The sequence below is a fragment of the Mus pahari genome, chromosome 17, assembly GCF_900095145.1.
Source record: "Mus pahari chromosome 17, PAHARI_EIJ_v1.1, whole genome shotgun sequence".
Taxonomy (NCBI): Eukaryota; Metazoa; Chordata; class Mammalia; order Rodentia; family Muridae; genus Mus; species Mus pahari.
In genome coordinates, this window is record NC_034606.1 from 56,014,196 (window position 1) to 56,030,343 (window position 16,148).

The following is a 16,148-nucleotide window of genomic DNA, read 5'->3' on the forward strand; positions in this document are numbered from 1 at the left end:
ATNTNTNTNTNTGTGTGTGTGTGTGTGTGTGTGTGTGTGTGTGTGTGTGTATTTATATTTTAGAGACAGGGTTTCTCTGTATAGCCCAGGCTGTCCTGGAACTCACTTTGTAGACCAGGCTGGCCTCACACTCAGAAATCTGCCTGCTTCTGCCTCCTGAGTGCTGGGATTAAAGGCGTGTGCCCCCAAGCCAGGCTGTACCACATTTTAATTACGCCCTTGATGCTTAAAGGATGTTTAGGTTGTTTCCATGTCCTCGCTATTGTGAACAGAGCAGCAGTGAACATGGCTGAGCAAGTGTCTAGGGAGTCGGATGTGAAACCCTTTTGTCATATGCCCCAGAATGGTATACCTGGATCACATGGTAGATTTACTTTTAACTTTCCAAGAAAACTCTATATGAATTTCCATAGGGGCTGTAATAGGTTGCATTACCACTAACAGTGAATGAGGGCACCATTTTCCCAACATCCATCAGTATTTGTTGTCTGTTATTTTGTTGATTTTAACATTCTGACGAGGATAAAAATAAACCCTCAGAGTTCTAATTTGTATTTTCCTAGTTGGTAGCAAAGATAAATTTTTTTTTTTATGTATTTCTTCTTTTTTTTCTTCTTTTGAGTGGGTTGTGAGACCTGGTCCATCTAATTCAACAATGACTGTCTACCAGTGCAAAGTCCAAGAACCCAGTATTTGTTCAGCCTGTGGACCTGGACATCTCAGCTGATATTCACTATGTGATAGAATCCTGAAGACAGGCTCTAATGACAGTGAGGGAAGAGCAGCAGGCTGAGCAGAGTGAGAGCGAGAGAGCAAGAGCAGAGTGAGCAAGAGAATCCTTTTACCATGGTCTATTTTTTTAAATTTAATTTTATTTGTAATTCATTTTTTACACTCCATATTCCATTCCCTGCACCTCCCCACCCACCCTCCAACTGTTCCACATCCCATACCTCCTCCCCTCCCCAACCCATCTCCACACGAATGCCCCCACCACCTATCCCACCTGACCTCCAAACTTCCCGGGGCCTCCAATCTCTTGAGGGTTAGGTTTATCATCTCTGAATGAACACATACCTGGAAGTCCTCTACTGTATGTGTGTTGGGGGCCTCATATCAGCTGGTGTATGCTATCTGTTTGGTGGTCCAGTGTTTGAAAGATCTCGGGGGTCCAGATTAATTAAGACTGCTGGACCTCCTACAGGATCGCCCTTCTCAGCTTCTTCCAGCTTTTCCCTAATTCAACATCAAGGGTCAGCTACTTTTGCCAATTGGTTGGGTGCAAATATCTGCATCTGACTCTTTCAGCTGCTTGTTGGGTCTTTTGGAGGGCAGTCATGATAGATCCCTTTTTGTGAGTGTTCCATAGCCTCAGTAATAGTGTCAGACCTTGGGACCTCCCCTTGAGCTGGATCCCACTTTGGGCCTGTCCCTAGACCTTCTTTTTCTCAGGCTTCTCTTCATTTCCATCCCTGTAATTCTTTCAGACAGAAACAATTATGGGTCAGAGATGTGACTGTGGAATGGTAACCCCATCTCTCACTTGATGCCCTGTCTTCCTGCTGGAGGTGGGCTCTGTAAGTTCCCTCTCCCTGCTGTTGGGCATTTCATCAAAGGTCCTTCCCTATGAGTCCTGGGAGTCTCTCACCTCCTAGATCTCTGGTGCATTCTGGGGGGTACCCCCCCAACCTATTTCCTGAGATTGTCTGTTTCCATTCTTTCTGTTGGCCCTCAGGGCATCAGTCCTTTTCCCTCACCCAATACCAGATCAGGTTCCCCTCTATCCCCCACTGTCCCCCCACCCTGTCCACTTTCCCTCCCAAGTCTCTCCCTCCCTCCGTCCCCACTTGTGATTGCTTTCTTCTGTCTCCCAAGTGGGACTGAGGCATCCTCACTTGGGCACTTCAGCTTGTTGAGCCTTTTGAATTCTGTGGAACTGTATCTTGTGTATTCTGTATGGGTTTTTTGTTTTTGCCTAATATCCACTTATTAGTGACTACATAGCATGCATGTCCTTTTGGGTCTGAGTTACCTCATTCAAGATGATATTTTCTAGTTCTATCCATTTGCCTGCAAAAATCAGGATGTCCTCATTCTTAATAACTGAGTAGTATTCCATTGTGTAAATGAACCACATTTTCTTTATCCATTCTTCTGTAGTGGGACATCTAGGTTGTTTCCAGCTTCTGGCTATCATAAATAAGGCCACTATGAACATAGTGGAACACATGCCCCTGTGGCATGGTGGGACATCTTTTGGGTATATTCCCAAGAGTGATATAGCTGGATCTTCAGGTAGATCTATTTCCAATTTTCTGAGGAACTTCCAGATTGATTTCCAGCCACCAGAAAGTGTGACCCAGATCAAAGTTGGATCTTCTGACCTCAAAAGATTGGGATTAAAAGTAGGTCTTCCTACTTTAAATGATTTACTTAAGTAAAAAAATTCCCCTCACAGGTGTTCCTAGCCTCTTGAGTTTTACTTAATTTCAGATATAGTGAACTTGACATCCAAGAACAGCCATCAAAAGTTCACCCCTTGTCAACTTGACACAAACCATATTTCCATATTTTGTGATTGATTTCAAATGAAAATAATAACCAGGTCATAATAATGTAAAACATGATAGAAATATCCCATATACAATTGCAAATGTGTTATATATTTTACCAGGTCATAATTATGTCTAACAAGTACAGTTGCAAACACATTATAAATTTAGAATGTATGGCAATGTTTCTTGAGAGACATTCTATTAGTATCTCAAACTTAAATATGACAACCACTTGTATTCTCTTAATTGATATTATACCTCATGATAAAGAAATTGAGGAAAGGAAACACAAATATCTGTAAAAATGCTTTCTTATATGACAGAACTATTCATGTCAGTTATAACTCATTTCCGTAACTAATCACATGTCTTTAGCTGGTATTTATAACTACATTCCTCTACTACCCATTCTGTATTTCTATCACCCTTGGCAAGTACTTCATTCCTGACGGGTCTGTGCCATTTGTCATCTTGCCTGGATTAGATTGCTGTAGTTTTTCATTAATCACAAGACTTGATAGCACCAAGAAATGCTCTAAAGGATGTCTTGTATTCCAGATGTAATCTTTCTCATCTCCATTGTGAAGAAGTGGTCCAACTGCCCCATGGTAATCTGGATCAATTACCCCTCCTAACACTATTATTCCTTTCTTAGCCTTTGGTGTAAGGATACCAGAAACTCAAAGTGGCCAGGGGGAAGTCTGAGCTTCCAGTTCAATGGAATATTTGTTGTGTTTCTTGGCAGGAGCACGCCTCTTTCTGGAACCAAAATTTCTAGTCCAACAAAACTTAAGGTCACAGGAACAGGAAGGAGGAATTTTCCTAGTGAATCACTAGGTGGAATAATGAATGGAAATATTCCCTTTTCCACTCCTTGATTCCTGAACCCATGGATCCTGCTATGGAAAAAATTGTACCCGATATTGGACACTGATTCAAAGCATATGCATGGTCTGGAGATTTCTGCCACAAGCTATTCATCCTGTCACTGCCTAATTGGCACTGTAACTGTGCCTTCAAAAGGCCATTCATTCTATCAGGCCATCTTCTTCAAGATGGTGGGAAATATGGTAATAGAAGTAAGGGGAACTTACTTCTCTGACTGTGAAGTAAGTTCCTTAGGTAGAAGCTGTCTTAGGTAGGTTTGTATTGCTGTGAAGAACCATTTTGACCATGGCAACTCTTGTAAAGGAAAGTATTTAATTGGAACTGTATATAGTTTATGAGGTTTAGTATTTATTGTCATGGCAGGAAGCATGGTAGCATGTAGACAGGCATGGTGCTAGAGATGTAGCTGAGGGTTCTACATCTGGGTCTGCAGGTAGCAGGAAGTGACTGCTGCACTGGGCATGGCTTGAACATCTGAGCCCTCAAGTCCATCATCTGTAACCACTTCCTTCAACAAGGTCACACCTACTCCAACAAGGCCCCACCTCCTAATAATGCCATTTCCCATTGGCCTATGGGGGCCATTTTCTTTCAAAACGCTATAGAAGCAATACTGTGTGGAATACCATGACACTGGTAAGACATTCTCTAAGTCCACAGATGGCAGTTTTGATGGAAGCATTAGATGAAGGAAAGGCAATTCAGTGACCAGAATAGGTACCTACTCCAGTAAGTACATGGTATTGTGCTTCCTATGGATGAGGTGGTCCAATGGAGTGAACCTGCCACCAGGTCACTGGCTGGTCACCCAGGGAATGGTGTGCTATGTCTGGCTCAGTTTTGATCTCTGTTCTTGCCAGATTTGTCACTTAGCAGCAGCTGTCTGCCTTAGAGAGTGGCAGTTCATTTTGTCAAGTCCTTGTATAACCTCAATCTTTGCCACCATGACCTCTTTGTTCATGGACACCTTGGGCAATGACAAGGGATGGCCGAGGAAAGAGGCTGACTGTTTATAGACTGGGTCATTCTGTCTACTTAATTATTGAACTTCTCTGCTGCTGAAGTCACTTTTGATGAACATTTATACAAGTCACATCCTTCACCCAACTCCTGAGATCTATCCACATAATTCTTCCCTAGATGTCTTTCTTAGCAGTTTTCTAGTTATGCTCTGTCTGAGTCCTGACAATTGAGTTAATATATTGGCTACAGCTCATGAATCAGCAAACAATTTACATCTGACCATTTTTCTTTCAAACAAAATGTAAGACCATATATATTGCCCCAAGTTCTGCCCACTGTGATGATGTGAAGATTTCCTTTGCCAGTGTCTTTCAGGATTATCCCAGAACAGGGTTTTAATGCTGTAGCTGTCCATTTCTGGGTGGTGCCTGCATAATGTGCAGAACCATCAGTAGATCAGGCCCTAGTCTTCTCTTCCCCAGTCATGAAGGCTGTCCCTTGAGACTAGAGATGCAAGCTTGGGAACAGAAGACAGTAAATCAGGGATAGAAACCATAGGCATTTGAGCAACTTCATGTAACTTGCTTGTGCCATCAGGATCCGCTAAGGCAGGATCACACATGTACTACTTCTGTTTGATAATGGATTGCTACTGTGCACATCCTATTTTGTGGCTTGGTGGGTCAGATAATACCCAGCTCATGATAGGCAGCTTAGGTCGCATATTAGCTTGGTGGCCCATTGTCAAATTGTTAATTTCAATTAAGGCCCAAAAGCTGATGGAGGGTTGTCTTTAAAGTGACAGTATTTGTCTGCATATGATTTTAGAGTCTTGCTCCAAACCCCAAAAGCTCTCTTCTGTGCTTCACCTCTAGGGACTTGCCAATGGCTCCAGATAGCATTCCTGTCTGCTGCTACCACTTCACATACTATTAGGTCTGCTAGATCATACGATTCATGCGGTAGAGCAGCCTGCACAGGAGCCTGGGGCTGTTCAAGAGTGTTTTCCTGTTCAGGCCCCACTCAAAGCTAGCAGCTTTCTGAGTCACTTGGTAAATAAACCAGAGTAACACACCCAAGTGAGGAATATGCTGTCTCCAGAATCCAAATAGGCCCACTAAATGTGTTTCTTTCTTGGTGGTAGGAGGGGCCAGATACAATAACTTATCATTTATTTTAGAAGGAATATCTGTATGTCCCACATCACTGGATTCCTAAGAATTCTACTGAAGTAGAGGGACCTTGAAATTTGGTTGGGTTTGTTTCTCATCTCTGAAGTGCATGTGCGTCACTGACAAGTCCCAGGTGATTGCTACCTTCCGTCCACTTGGTCTAATCAGCAAAATCTTACCAGTCTAATAATCTTGTCAATCTAGTGGACCAATGGGAAATTTTGTGGAAGAGACAGACTATCAAGATATTTTCAAACTAACTCATGATGTGGGGGAAGGGAGGCTATAGGGTTATTAGATGCTTGATGTGAAACTGTGAAGGTATGTGACTGGCCTTGCCAACTGAAAAATTGCTTCTGGTGGTCTTTATAGACAGTTACCAAAAAAGCCATTTGTTAGATCAATAGCTGCATCCCACATACTAGACAATATGTTGATCTGCTCAAGTAAGGATACCACAACTGATATAGCAGCTACAGTAGGAGTCAGTACTTGATACATTTTTGCTAGGTAACTGTCAACCTCCATGATCCATCTGTCTGTCCTCTGTACTGGCCAGATAGGAGAGCAGTGGGATGCACCAACCCTGCATTTTTCAAGTCCTTGAAAGTTGCAATGATTTCTGCAGTTCTTCCTGGGATGTGATATTGTCTTTGACTCACCATTTTCCTTGACAGAGGAAGCTCCAATGACTTCCATTCGACTTTTTCCAACCATAATAGCCCTCACTCTACAGTTCAGGGAACCAATATGAGAATTCTGCCAATTTCTGAGTATATCTATATCAATTATACATTCTGGACCTGGAGAAATAACTAAAGTATTAGTTTGGAAACCCCTGAACCCGCTGTGAATTGATCATCCAAACTCCATCACCTGACCTGGATAAGCCTCTACTTTAACTGGGGGTGGGGGGAGCACAATGCTTCTTGGGGTCTTCCAGGATCGTTGCCAGTTCTGAATCAATAGACCCTGAAAGTCTGACTTTTTTTCCTTTTTACCAGTATACAGTTATCTTTGTAAAAGGCGTTGGGTCCTTCTAGGAAAGGACAGAGAAAGACTAGCAATAAAAATCTTAAATATTTTATCAAGGTCCTGTCTCAGTGGAACCTAACCATCCCTTCATTCAAGGGCTTCTGGATCTTCAAGTTGGCTCAAGTCTGGAAATTGGTTCACAGAGCAAGATTTCCTTTTGCCACAATCTAGTGGAGTCTCTATTTTGTTTGAGAAAATTTCTGGTTTTATAGATCAAACAGAAATGCAGTAGAATCTTTAGAAATCAGTAGAAATGCAGTAGAATATATTTCATATCTCAAAACCCCATGGTTGATTAGCTAGCACCAAAGGTCCATATGGATCATGCTACTATAAAGTTCACTTTGCCTATGCTTCCATTACAGATCAGGCCATTATGGACATTGCTATTCCTATGTTGCCTGTTATAGCTAGAATCACCTTACCTTTGGTGCTCAGTGCTGTCACTTGGCCCCTGCTACCTCAGAGTCCTATTAAACCAACTGCACTGAATCCATCTAAGTGAGCAGTAGTGTCCCCAACCCTAAGGTCTGGCACACAGAAGGGTGTGATAGTAAAGCTCTTTAAATATTCTTGCACCACTGTCGCCATTTCGGATTTTTAGGATTAGTGAAGGACATGTCTTCTGGGCTTCGCCATTGTGGAGAATTTGATCTCATACAATCTACCCACTCGATTAGATCTCATACAGTCTACCCACTCTATTAGACCTCATACAGTCTACCCACTCTATTAGATCTCGTACCATCTACCCACTCTATTAGACCTCGTAGAGTCTACCCACTCTATTAGATCTCCTACAGTCTACCCACTCTATTAGATCTCCTACAGTCTACCCACTCTAATAGACCTCGTACAGTGTACCCACTCTATTAGATCTCGTACAGTCTACCCACTCTATTAGACCTCATACAGTCTACCCACTCTATTAGATCTTGTACCATCTACCCACTCTATTAGACCTCATAGAGTCTACCCACTCTATTAGATCTCCTACAGTCTACCCACTCTATTAGATCTCCTACAGTCTACCTACTCTAATAGACCTCGTACAGTCTACCCACTCTATTAGATCTCCTACAGTCTACCCACTCTATTAGACCTCGTACAGTCTACCCACTCTATTAGACCTCGTACAGTCTACCCACTCTATTAGACCTCATACAGTCTACCCACTCTATTAGACCTCGTTCAGTCTACCCACTCTATTAGATCTTGTACAGTCTACCCACTCTCTTAGCTCTCATACAGTCTACCCACTCTATTAGATCTTGTACAGTCTACCCACTCTATTAGATCTCATACAGTCTACCCACTCTAGCATTGCAATTTCCCTGAGTTTTAAAATCCCCTCATCAACACCAAGCCAAGGGATGTCAGGCATCTCCAACTCCTTTTCAACATGTCATTTTTTGGCAATTTTTTTCAGCCAACCATTGAAACAAACTTTGACACCTTTTAAAAATGTGTGAGCTTCCATATTAAAACTACTCACTCAGTGGGTCAATATAAAGAAACTGAGCCTCGTCCAGTTTTATGTTCTTTCACCATTATTCCACACCCTTAAAACCTACTCCCAGACATATTTCTCAGCCTTCTGCTTGGAATGAATTAGCAAACTTGTTAAGATCCTTAGTAGTGTAGTCCACCTCCTCCCCTCCCCTCTCTATCATCTCCCCTTTAGGGGCCTGCTGAGCCTGCCTAGCCTGTGTTTTGGTTATAGGTCTAAAGGAAGCAGGTGGTGAACGCTGATGGATTCCAGTATTGTCTTGCCTGGCATTTTCTTCAGGGAAAGCCACTTCTGGTTTATTAGACAATGAAGGATTATTTTCCCTAGTCAAAGACAGAAAAGGCAATATTTGTAAGGAGTGGGCTTAGGTGTACGTCTTTCTCCTAAGGATGGAGAGACTAACTCTTTAAGTGAGGAAAAACTCTTGAGAATCTCTGGGTTCAAAGTTCTATTTCAAGTGGAGTCTTTCCACATAACCCCATCCTAAGTTACAGGTTCTCATTCTTTACCAATTAATATCCTTACTTTATCTGACACCCTCTAAGTCTGGGATCTGAATTTTCTAACCCCTATGGTGATGGTGTGGTAGGTCTTGGACCTGAGTGATGTGATTAAATCATAAGAACAGAGCTTTCATTGTTATGATTCCTGTCTTTACAAACACCAGCCCATCCCTTTGCTTTGTGAACAAATAGTGTATTCATCTGTGAAGCAAAAAATGCGCATCTGTTAGGTGTGTCTCTGGGCATTCTTAACTATAGTCTGTACAGCTGTCAGAACTGAGAGGAAGTTCTGATGTTTTAATTTAGGCAGAAAAGTATATTATCTTTCCCGTTCATCATAAAGTTTGTGGTTGGCACAGCCCTGTAACTGAAGCCAAATTGTGAAGAGAGAAGTGTAACAGTTATTTTACTCAGTTCGATGTGACTCAGTAACCTTGAGTACCGAAGACCCCAAACCCAGAGAAAACCATTGGTCCGTATGCTTAGGTTTCATGAAGATTGGCACCCGGGAAGAAGACTGGACACAAAAAGCGTGGCTTGATATAAGCAGAGGGTAGAAACCCATAAGGTCTATTATTTTAAATTCTTCTTGGACTCTCTATGTAGCATTCTTTCCTGTCAGGTATGAGACAAGACTCCTTCTTGAATTGAATTGAAATTGAATGTGGACTCCACAATGTATATGAAAGAAAAGGGGTCAGAATATTTCTTTGATGGCAAGCTCTTATATAAAAATCTGTTATATTTCTAGACATATGGCTGACCATATAGAAGGAAGGTCTATTTTCTGTGATCTGTGATGAGGAGAATAATTGCAGTCTCTGTGATCTGCTGTGTAGAGATGGCAGAAAACAGAAGAAGGTCTGAGGGAGACTTCGCTTTTGAGTATCAATTTTCTTCAAAGTACTTATCATTTCAAAGCAGCATACCTTACAGTTGTGGTATTTTTATAGCAACCCAAACTGACTTAGAGTAGGACATTTCCTTCTTTCCCTCTGTCTTTCACAGTACTGAGGACCAAAGGCAGGGCCGTGTGAGTGTGGACAGGTTTTCTACCAGTGAGCTGAAGTGCGTTCAGAGCCTTGTTCCCATCATGTTGCTCAGAGTATTTTAGAACAACTCTGTAGGACAAAGTGACCCCAAACTCATGGTCTTACTGCCTCAGTGTCCCAGCTACTGGGATTACAGGTGTGTGCCATAGTACTCAGTGCTGAGATAACTGGTATATTATTACACTCGGAGTTGATCTGGCAGTACACCCCAGAGTTCCTTCGAGCCTGAAATAACTTACCTCCCTTATCCTGGTGATGTCCCAAGTGATACTACCAGAATGTTGAAACATTAAAGAAGTGCAGAGTAAGTGGAACTGCTGACCGGGAGTGTTAGAGAGTGGTTCAGTAATACACCATTTCTAATGCATTCCTTTTTGAAAATCTCAGACTTATTTTGACTTTTATTAATTATTGTAATAGTTTTTATTGCATTTTGGACTTCCTAAGAAATTTATGTGAAATATTACATGCCGATATTTTAAAAAACATTTTCATATTTTCAGAAAATATTACATTGATAAATAAATTTAGAATTTAATTTTAGGTTTTCAACTGAAATGGCAATCATCTTAGAAATGGTCTTTTCCTTAATAACTGTGTTTTATCCTGCTTATGTTTTTAGGAGCAGAGTTCTGATAAAGCAAGAAAGAAGAAAGCAGAAGGTAAGGGCATTATAATCTGAATGATGTTAGTTCTATAATAATAAACTTAATATTAAACTTCTGAATCATTCTTTATTATTAATAAATTCACCTCATGGCCAGGTATAGTGGCTCTCTTTTGTATTGTAGCCACACGCAGTAAGGCTGATGTTTGTTGAAGCCCAGCCTGGGCTACATAGTGAGTTCTAGTCATCCAGACCTCCACAGCAAGACTCTGTCTAAGAAAAGGATTACTTAAATAAGATGGAAGATAACTTCATTTTTCCTTCTTCTTCCTTGTACATGGCTTATTTAACACCATACATTGCTCAAGCAGACACTTATAATGATCATTATTGACTGTTGCTGTGTTTGTAGCTGTAAGACTCATCTCAGATCTAGCCGCTTCTCACTGCCCTCAATTTTAGCCCTGTAATTCAATCCATAGGCTATTGTGTATAATGGTCTTATGTCCCACGTCTGGCTTATTTAGTCACTTTTTAATATATTCATACTATGAGCCAGGAGATGAGTGAGTTTCCTGTGAGACCGTCTCTCCTATTAATACCCAAACTCTACCTATATAGCCTCCCTTCCCTAACATGATGGCCTACACATGAGCTGAACAAGAGCAACGGCAGTGGATGGAGAATGCCCAGGGGACCCCACCCCTGCCCAGAGAACCAGAAGCAACTAAGAGATTCTGTGGGAAAATAGTCTTCCTCAGGGAAGAGCGGACCAATTGGTTACCCAACGCCAAGTGGTCACCCTTGAAAATATAAATATGAGTGACTCTGGAGAGACTGAAGGGCTGCATTTAAGAATATAAATGTATATTCATATATGCATGTAACATAATTTTAAAAGGAGGTCATGACTATGAAAGCAAGCAAAGGGAAAGGGGAAAATGGTGTAATCTCAAAAAAAGAGAGAGAGAAAAAAATCCATTGATTATACTAAACCTTACAACTAAGAGTATATATCTTGGAAAAGAACTTTGAAACTTTATACTTTGAGAATATACATAAATAATTAGGTCATTGCTATTAATAAAATAAGAGAGAATGGATTAGAGAGAGAGAGAGAGAGAGAGAGAGAGAGAGAGAGAGAGAGAGAGAGAGAGAGAAAGAGAGAGAGACAGAGACATACACACAGAGAAAACGTATGCAAGGTGGAACCCAAAATTTCCACTAGTACATTGATAGTATGATCTTTAAGCAAATTGTGGCCTGTGAAAGACGCAAGTGCTTTAGCAGAGATAATGTGTCAACTGCATGCAGTTAGTGTGGAGCATCTTACAGAAGGGTGTACTGAGATTCCAATACAGCAAATTCTAAAATACAGAGAGGGCAAGAAGGAGGAATCCTACAACATCAGTGTGCTGAGAGAGAGAGAGAGAGAGAGAGAGAGAGAGAGAGAGAGAGAGAGAGAGAGAGAGAGAGAGAAAGGGTGGTTACAGTGAAAGCATGGAGAGTTGCCCTGTATGGAGTTTTCTTTTTCTTACGGTAGCTCTTGAGTCTTAAAACCACCCTCACCTGTTCTTTCCCCAGTTTGCTGTCATGTCAGTTTTGCTCCTGCCAAGTATTCTCAGTCAGACTCAGCTTTAACCTGTCATCATCTTCTCTACAGCTGGCCACTCTCAGCTTGCAACTCCTCTCATGTTTTCCTGACGTGTTTCTGACGTGTTTCCTGACGTGGCTTTTATCTCTCTATTCATTTTAATGCCCATGTGCAAGTTGAAATTTGGTTTGTTTCCTGAAAGATTTCTCTTTAGATTGTTTTCTAGTGGAGTCTCCCAAGCCAGACTTCATCAGAAAAACTGAGCCTAATCTTTTTGGATGAAGTAGTCACACACTTTGACCTTTCAGTGGCCAGAGATTAGGAAGCAGCATGACAGCGAAAGGACGAAGAGCAAACCTGTTACCCAGTATTCCTGAAAAGAGCGGCTCACTTTCTCCAGTATTCCTGAAAAGAGCGGCTCACTTTCTTTTTAGACTGCACCCTTATTTTTTCCTGTAAAGTTACAGTGTTACTCTGAGACTGACACAGACTCCATGTGTTTTAGAAATAGTTCCCAAGACTTCTCTTGTTCTCCTGCTCTCCCCTTGCCCACCCTTCACCCCCTAGTTTATGCATCATCTCCTGTCATACCAGCTTGTGTTGTCTGCCTCACTGGCTTTAAGCCACCACAAAGTGCAGTGCCTTAAGAGACAACATCTTAATTCTAAGACAGCATCAATTATGAGACCTAACACAGACTTTTCTTTTCAACAAGGAAAGATATTTGCATCCTACAGAGTCTGTTATTTCAACATTGAAGAGCTCATGGTATGATGTTTTTGAAGATACTTTATTCCATTGTAGAATTATAGATTATTCAAATGAAATGTGTTTGTTTTTTATGTTTGATTAATTTTGTATAATGTGTTTGTTTTTCATGTTTGATTCATTTTGTATAATGGGATATTTACATCTTGGCTTGATATTTTTCAGATCTCTTACTGGTCTTAGAGTCTTCATCTAATTTTTTTTAATTTAGGAAGAAGATTATTATACCATCATAGGTAGGAACTTAAGGTGGAGGGCAGTGATGCTACATAAACCAGGAGAGGGTCTGTTGGAACAAAATTGCACAGAGTTGCTAGTCTGCAGTGCTTTTACAAATATATTTTCCTTTTAAAAATAAAAAGAGAATTACATCATTCCCCCCTTCCTTCTTCCATCCATTCTCATACCACACCTCACCCCTGCTCTTTCTCAAATTCATGGCCTCTATTTCTGTAATCATTACTAACATTGTATGTGTATCTGTATTCCTAAGTATGTATGTTATTTCAGAGCTGACCAACTTGGTTTATAGCTACACTATTCATGGTAGCTCAGAATGGGACCAGCCTACATGTGTATCAAGCATCAGAAGAATGAATAAGAAATCTGATACATATTTATTTAGCTATAAAGAAAAATGAAATCATAAAGCTTGCAGGGAAATGGGTGGAACGGAAAATCATCAAATGAAATAAGGCAGAGCAGGAAAGGCGAACCCTTCATGTTTTCCTCCATGTATGGAACATAGACTTAACAGTATAAATACATGGGATAAAAAATATATATGTTATTTATTATATTATAAATACATATAATTATATATATGTATATGTACATATATATGTACACACATACATATATACATATATATATATGTACACACATACACACACACACACACACACATATATATATATATATATATATATATATATATATATATATTGTACAGGTCTTGAAATAGAAAGGAGATCAGTAGAAGTGGTGAGATACCTTTAGGGAGCAGGGAAAGCAGGGTAAGGAAATCAGAAGGGAGACTCCCTAGGGGTTGGAAGCAGCCAGTCAGAGTAGGGAGTGCATGGGGATTGGGGTGTGGGGAGGAGGGAGTGGAGGGAACAGTTAAAGAGTGAATGAATGCAACAATGAAACCCATTACTTTGATAAATTAAAATATTAATTTAAAAGGTTTTTAAAAAATATTTATTTATTGCATTTATGTGAGTACATGTCACTGTCTTCAGATAGCACTGGATCCCATTGCAGATGGTTGTGAGCCACCATGTGGCTGCTAGGAATTGAACTCAGGACCTCTGCAAGAGCAGTCAGTGCTCTTAACCTCTGAGCCATCTCTCCAGCCCAATTTAAAAGTTTTACAGAGGGCTGGAGATGCGGTTTCTTATTTCAGAGCGCAAACTGCCCTAAGAGAGGCCCTGAGCACCCACAGAGGGTCTAGGCACCCACATCAGAGAGTTCACAACAGCCTATCACTCCAGTAGATTCACCAAAGCTGCTGTGCACTCCACAGGCACACTCACTCACAAATGCACTTACATTTACAAATGAAATAAATCCTTTCTACAAACAAAAATGTCTTTGGATTTAGTTAATTAAAGATGTAACTAAAATATGAAGAATAATTATAGTTCAGAAATCCAGGAAGAAAGTATAAGCTGGACAAATAATGATACATATGTGTAAGACTGGTTTATATGAAACATTAAGCAATAGGGTTACAGTGAGTTAAATTTGTATTAGTTGCAGGTTAGTTCTCATATGGCTTTTGCTTTCCTCTTGGTTGGTTGTACAATTTTATTTTATGTGTGTGTGTGTGTGTGTGTGTTTGCATGTGCACGTGTGCACATGCATACATGTGTGAGTTGGGATGCATATGTACCACAGCATGCCTGTGGAGGTCAAAGGACAACTTTGAGGACAAGAATATCTTCTATCAAGGGGATAGGGGTTGGGCTTAGGTCATCAGGGTTGTGTCAGGTGCGGCATCACTGTCCCCTCTTGAATTTTCAGTGGCACTTTGTTATGTCTTTGAGGGTTTTTGTTGTTGTTGTTGTTGTCTTTTAAATAAAGGGCAGTATGTTATTTGTTATAGAAAACTTTTTTGCCTGCCAGATTGAAAGTCTTTCAGCAAGCTACAAGCTGTCATAACTGATTTCACTTCCCGTGTAAATGTGAATCTTGTGTTATAGTGTGAAAACATTTAGCTGGGCGGTGGTGGCGCACACCTTTAATCCCAGCACTTGGGAGGCGGGGGCAGGTGGATTTCTGAGTTCGAGGCCAGCCTGGTCTACAGAGTGAGTTCCAGGACAGCTAGGACTATACAGAGAAACCCTGCCTGAAAAAAAGAAAATAAAACCCCCCCAAAAAACAAACAAAAAAAACCCCACAACAAAAAACAAAACAAAACAACAAAACAATAACAAAACAAAACCCAACAAAATATGCAGTTGGTGGCACGGTAGCCTCTGTGCATTTATTGTTTATGATTTGTGTCGAATTGTATGGTTGTGAAATTAATATTTTTAATTCTTAATTATTCCAGGAATACTTTGAAAGGAATAAGTTAAAATCAAAACTGAAATTACTGGGTGTTGTTTCACCTGTGAAGAACCCCTCTGTCAGTTTAGACCTCCTTAACCTGTATGTGGTAAATCAGATATCTTCCATGAAGGAAACTTCTGGTAAGTCTTTCAAAAGCATTTGTTTTGATTTTGATGTGGTAACTCATAATGTCTAGCTGTGTAATTGGGTAGAAATTCCAGAACTCAAAATATAAGCTTAACCAATATTTGAATTAAGATCTTTTGTTGTTTTATCTATTTGTTTCTACTTATTTTATTCTTAGCCCATGTGTGTTTGTATGTGTGTGTGTGCGCGTGCGTATGTACACACATTATGTAAGATTAACTTGTTTGATATTGTTAATTTGTCAAAGAGTTATTTTAGTTATGATATTATTTGTAGGCAAATAGTCACCAAAGTTTAGCTTTAACAAAGACAATAATAAATGTACTATTATCTCTTACTACTTGGGAAATTTGTACAGAAGGAGTTCTGGGGCATTAGCTTTCAAAATAGTTTTTTTTTTTTTTTGTCACAGTTTGACTTTTCAACTAAAACAAATAATTTTCCTCTTTTAAAGGAACTTCAGCTTATTTTACATGTTACTAACAAGTGTAAGAGTAAGAACTTAAAAATAAACAGTTTGGGGCCAGAGCAGTGGCTCAGGGATGAAGCACAGTGACTTCTCTCGCACAGACTCATGTCTAGTTCCCAGCACCCACAGGCTAGCTCACCAGCGCTGACTCCACTTCCAGGGGCTCTAACAGCCTCTTCTGCACTCTGCAGGCTCCAGGCTGAACATGGTACACATGCATGTGTGCAGGAAGACATTCATACACCAAATTAAAATTCGTCTTTTAAAAAGGCAGTTTCTCAGGGAAAGGTTGAAGTTGATAAGTATATTAGTATCTTCCTGTTTACTTT

At 40.4% G+C, this 16,148-nt stretch overlaps 1 protein-coding gene across 1 annotated transcript in view; it reads left to right on the forward strand.

Annotated features, from left to right (window-relative positions):
* The first annotated feature begins 285 nt into the window (after window positions 1-285).
* C17H12orf40 (chromosome 17 C12orf40 homolog) overlaps window positions 286-16,148 on the forward strand; it is a 40,158-nt gene continuing 24,295 nt past the window's right edge. Inside the window, exons 1-4 of the mRNA XM_029547871.1 lie at window positions 286-346; window positions 6,979-7,114; window positions 10,301-10,340; window positions 15,205-15,343. Coding sequence (XP_029403731.1) covers window positions 286-346; window positions 6,979-7,114; window positions 10,301-10,340; window positions 15,205-15,343 — 376 coding nt within the window. The remainder of the gene's footprint in view (window positions 347-6,978; window positions 7,115-10,300; window positions 10,341-15,204; window positions 15,344-16,148) is intronic.